Source organism: Orycteropus afer, unplaced genomic scaffold, assembly GCF_000298275.1.
Source record: "Orycteropus afer afer isolate SDZICR_OR568_19922 unplaced genomic scaffold, OryAfe1.0 scaffold00127, whole genome shotgun sequence".
Lineage (NCBI taxonomy): Eukaryota > Metazoa > Chordata > Mammalia > Tubulidentata > Orycteropodidae > Orycteropus > Orycteropus afer.
In genome coordinates, this window is record NW_006921714.1 from 2,730,554 (window position 1) to 2,735,932 (window position 5,379).

A 5,379-nucleotide genomic window follows, 5' to 3' on the forward strand; every position below is an offset into this window, starting at 1 on the left:
AGTCTGATTTGATGGCACATAACAACAACAGCCATCAGTCAGAAGGGTCAGCTGACTCCCTGTAGAGCTGGAAATGTAAATTCCGGCTATAATCTCTAACAGTACATATAAACTGGATAAAGTCAATCAATAAACCTAACTAAGTCCCAAGTATGTAGCACAACATTATAAAACTGACCTAGCATGCATTTTAAACTCTGCAAACACTTAAAAACAAAAACCCAACCATTGCCACCGAATAGATTCTGACTCACAGCAACCCTACAGGACAGAGTAGAACTGCTCATAGGGTTTCCTAGGCTGCAAATCTTTATGGAAGCAGAATGCCACATCTTTCTGCCACAGAGCGGCTGGTGGGTTCGAACCACTGACCTTCCAGTTAGCAGCCCAGTGTTTTAACCACTTCACCACCAGGGCTCCTGCAAATACGTGAACCATAAAATAATTTATAATAGAATCTTGTCCTAGATTTCTGAAAAGATTTTATTTTTAAATCAAATAAGAACTGTGAACATGCACAAAAAGAAACTAAGCAAAATAAATCTTAGAGGTAGGAGATAGGAGGGCACGCTTTCCAAACAAAACACTTATTATGGAACAAATATGATGGCTGGCCCACACTCCACTCTTGAGTTGATGCAAAAAACGGGTTTTCTTGTTTTGCTTTGTATTTGTTTATTTACGGGCCATTGACAAAGAGCAAAAATAATGGAGTCAAAGCAACGTCAGCGAGGTCTATTGCTTTTTAATCAAACGCAAAATACTTCACTCTCTACTTTTAAATTTAAAACATGATTTACAAAACGACACTATTTACATGGAACAATTTAAAATAACATACTGAGCGCTCTTAGGGTAAGAAAACAGACGGGAGGAGAGCGAGCAGCTATAACGTCACGGCACGGTGCCCGGCGGACCGGGTTCGCGGTCGCTTCCGGCCGGCACTAGCCGCCTGACCTTAGTAAGGGACTGGGCCGTTCTGAGCAGGTTTAGTGTAAAGGATGAAGCTTGAGCAAAGTCATTATTTTACAAACTGTCTTCACGGACTCCGTGGGCTTCCTTGGGAACTCGGGGAAGGTGAAGAACAGAAAACACCGGCAGGCTGCAGCGTCCTTCACCCAGATTCAAGCGGAGCCTCTCACTCCTCTTTGTTTTCCTTTGAATTGTTGAATTTCCATTTAATGGAAGAATTCTGCTGTTACAAATGCTTGAAACCACTGTAGTAAGATATTTTGTAGCACATGACGTGGGAAAAGGACGGTATGCAGACTCCAATCAGCGACCGCACAGCCAGCAGCACAGCGCGTACACACAGGAGGTATCATCCAGGGCCACAAGACACTGACCTCCCAGAGCGCTGGGCAGAGGGTAACACGCACGGGGACTCTGACAGGACAGGAGCGTGTGTGCCGTATGCAGAAGAAAGATTCAGTTAGGACTGCCAGTCAGTGGTAAGCATGCATTGCAACATGAGCTTAAAGTACAACGTCAAGGCTCCAAGAGCAAATGCGATTTCAGGAATCACTAAAAAAGTATGACAGTGGTGATTCAGGGGTGGACTTCTCGCCTTTCATGAGGGAGTCCTGGGTTTGATTCCCTGCCCATGGACCTCGGCACAGCTACCACCCGTCCTGTCAGCGGAGGACTGCATGCCGCTATGATGCTGAGCAGGTTTCAGGGGAGCTTCCAGACTGAGACAGATGAGGAAGAAAGGCCTGCCACTCTGATTCCAAACATCACTCAAAAAAAATCCTATGGATCACAATGGATCCACCTTGCTGTACATGGGGTCACTATGGGCTAGGGGACCAACCCCATGGCAGCAGTCAACAATAATGAAAGTAGTACTTCCAAAATAAGAGAATTCAGTAAAATTGCCAAATACATTTAAAAACAAACAAAACCACCCACCTGTTGGTACTGTTGTTGTTGTTGTTGTTAGGTGCCGTCGAGTCGGCCCCGACTCATAGCGACCCCTCCTTGGGTTTCCGAGGCAGTTATCACTACGGAAGTAGGATTGCCCAACCTTCCTTCCGAGGAGTGGCTGGTGGGTTTGAACCGCCAGCCATCTGGTTAGCAGGCAAGTGTCTTAGCCACTATGCTACCAGAGCTCCCGCCTGTTGGTACTAGCAATAATAAAAGATGACAGGCAACATTTCTGGCCAATGGAACACAGACTGTGTAATAAGTCAGACTCCAATGTTCAAGCCTACACTCCAAAAACTCAAACTCACCACCACTGAGTTGACTCCAACTCATAGCGACCCCCATTGGGTTTCCAAGGCTGTAAATCTTTATGAAAGCAGACGGGCTTATCTGTCTTCCACAGAGCGGCTAGTGGGTTCCAACCACCGACTTTTTTGGTTAGCAGCCAAATGCCTTAACCACTACATCACCAGAGTGTCTCCAAACTTATACTAGGTGTGTAATGTCAGGACAAGCAGTATCTCAGAACCTCTGACATCACTAATGAGGGGCTTAGGCAGCAGAGCTGTGTGGTTAGTGATGCTATGCACTACACCTAGCACAGCTGCTGGTGCACTGCAGGCACTCAGGAAACAGCTAATGCTTAGACAGCACTATGCAAAGCTACATCTCATCTAACTCTCACAGTGGGTCTAGGAAGTAATTATACACAAAAGCAACTTAACCCAAGAGTGGGACCAAACGTGTAAGAGGTGAGATACTCAATGGTGACAGAGTGCTATGCTGGAAGTCCTGCCATTTGCTTCTGGTACAACTTTTCTGCAAAGCAGTCTGGCAATGTACACTGCAGACCTTCCTAGAGTCCAGATATAACGGTCCAGCTTCACTTTGGAAAGGAGAGTAGTCAACAGTGCCTGGTGAGGAGATGGGCATGGTCAAGGGCACACCGACTCATGGCTATCTCCATTACATACAGGTTTTTCACCAGGGAAAGCAAAGTATCTCTAGGAATAGAAATCTTGTCCTTCTTTCTTTCTTTTTCCATTTTTCCCCATTATTGGTTTCTATAACTGTCCCCTGGTCAGCCCAAGTCACTGTTTCTAAGAATCCCTAAAGTACAGCTGTGACCCATTTCACCATTCAGCACCTCAGTGTGAACAGAGCCACTGTCCAGGTCAGCCAGCCTTGTCCTTAAGATGAACAAAGGAGTACAGAGCAGAAGTGCATCCTAGCCTTTAGGCCAGGAGACCCTGCGTCCAGAGCAACACACATTTTTTTTTTAAATTGTGATTTGGGTGAAGGTTTATAGAGCAAATTGTTTTCCACAATGCATAATTTTTAAGGAAAGGCCAACACAGAGAAGAATGAGGTCAAAATTCTTCACTTATTCGAAGTCCGAAGTGTGTTGCCCTTTGAGTGCATTATGGCTCAAGACCCAAGGAAAAAGGTTTTCATAAAAAGTCTGATGACAATGGACAAGACTTACCTAAAATGAGATGAAGTTTGGTCTCTGTCTGGAAAGCATAGTGCAATGTCACCAAAAATGGGGACTGCCTAATGTGCTCCAGGACCTGGCGTTCCGTCCACGTGTGCTCTGTCGTTTTGGCTTTCTGGACAATTGTTGCCTTTTTCAAAACTTTCATGGCATACAGCTTTCCAGTATCATGACCACTTATTTTACGCACTAGAAATACTTTGCCATAAGCTGAAAATGAGAGAAAAAAAAATTGAAAAGAATTAAAATGCTACTTAGGCAGAATGGAAATTTAATGGAAGCTGAAAGTTATAAGGCACAAAAAAACAACTCTTTGAAGAAAAAAGTCTCTTTTGTGCTGGTTCAAACTGTTCTTTGATGGATTTCTTCAATTTTATACCAATATATTTCTAGCCCTAACCCTCAATGTTTACATATCTAACTACACGGGCATGATTATGCCTTCACTCTTTTAGTTTGTAGTTTTAGGAAACTAGCTGTTATTATGGTCAATTAACTACAGTCCAATTCAGCACAACTAGGACATTGGTAGCATAGTGCCTAAGGCATTTGACTGCTAACCAGAAGGCTAAACCCATCGGCCACTCCTCCAAGGAAGGTTGGGCAATCTACTTCCTTAGTGATACCGCCTCCCTTGGAAACCCAAGGAGGGGGTGCTATGCTCCACAACAGTGGGTAGGACATTTTAGACATCAGATAAAACCTCTAGATAGATATGTTTGCTGTTGACACAGACAATTGAAAACAATTCTTGGGAGGAATCTCACATCCTTATAAAAGCATGCACTCCAAGTACCCCTGTCTAAAAAAAAGGCCTAAAGCAACACAACTGGTATTACATAAACAAAAGGGGTCTTCAGGTTAATGAGCAGCAAACAACCATAAATTCCAAGCAACAAACACAGAATACCACCCTTCCCACCTCTAGGCTGTAATACACGGCTCACTGGTCAATCATGCCACACTGTCCCTAAGGAAGGGCTCTCACACAACCCTGGGCACTGCAGATCAGATTCCATTCATTCACTACCCTGGGGTGGGGGAGACAGGGAGAGATGAGAAGAGGAAGAGGAGGGCAGGGACAAAACACACTTTATAGAAGGGAAGACATGAGTCGCCAATTCATCCCAACAAGTTTTAGACCCTGGTGGTGCATATGAGCTCTGGTGGCGTAGTGCCTAAGGCATTTGACTGCTAACCAGAGGGCTGACGGTTCAAACCCACCAGCCACTCCTCGGAAGGAAGGTTGGACAATCTACTTTCCTAGTGATACCGCCTCAGAAACCCAAGGAGGGGTCTCTATGAGTCAGATCCGACTCAATGGAAGTGGGTTTAGTTTTGTTGTTGGTAGTGGTACATGGCTAAGTGCTTGGCTGCTAATGGAAAAGTTGGCCGTTTAACCTCACCAGCCTTCTCCTGTTGTTATGTGCCATCAAGTCATCTCCAACTCACAGCGACCCTCCTTGGGTTTCCGAGGCAGTATCTCTAAGGAAGTAGTTTGCCCAATCTTCCCTCCACACAGTGGCTAGTGGGTTTGAACCACCAGCCTTCTGGTTAGCAGTCAAATGCCTTAGGCACTATGCTACCAGAGCTCCTGGCCCTGTCCTACTGGGTCATTATGAGTCAGAATTGATTATCAGCAATGGATTTGGTTTACAACTAATCTCTTCTTTTAAGATGCAAATGCCTTCTAGGAGGGTTTCATTCAGTCCCACTTCAAAAGGTAAGCTTGCTGGCCAACAAACATATGAAGAAATGCTCCCGATCATTAGCTATTAGAGAGATGCAAATCAAAACAACAACGAGATTCCATCTTGCTCCAGCACTAGTAGCAAAATTCAACGAGATAGAAAATAACAAATGCTGGCGAGGTTGTGAAGAGATTGGAACTCTCATACACTGCTGGTGGGACTGTAAAATGGTACAACCATTGTGGAAAGCAGTATGGCGATTCCTTC

The 5,379-nt window shown here is 44.8% G+C and overlaps 1 protein-coding gene across 1 annotated transcript in view; it reads right to left on the minus strand.

Annotated features, from left to right (window-relative positions):
• RPS6KA5 (ribosomal protein S6 kinase A5) overlaps positions 1–5,379 on the minus strand; it is a 263,424-nt gene that overhangs the window by 133,311 nt on the left and 124,734 nt on the right. Inside the window, exon 3 of the mRNA XM_007944489.1 lies at positions 3,413–3,631. Coding sequence (XP_007942680.1) covers positions 3,413–3,631 — 219 coding nt within the window. The remainder of the gene's footprint in view (positions 1–3,412; positions 3,632–5,379) is intronic.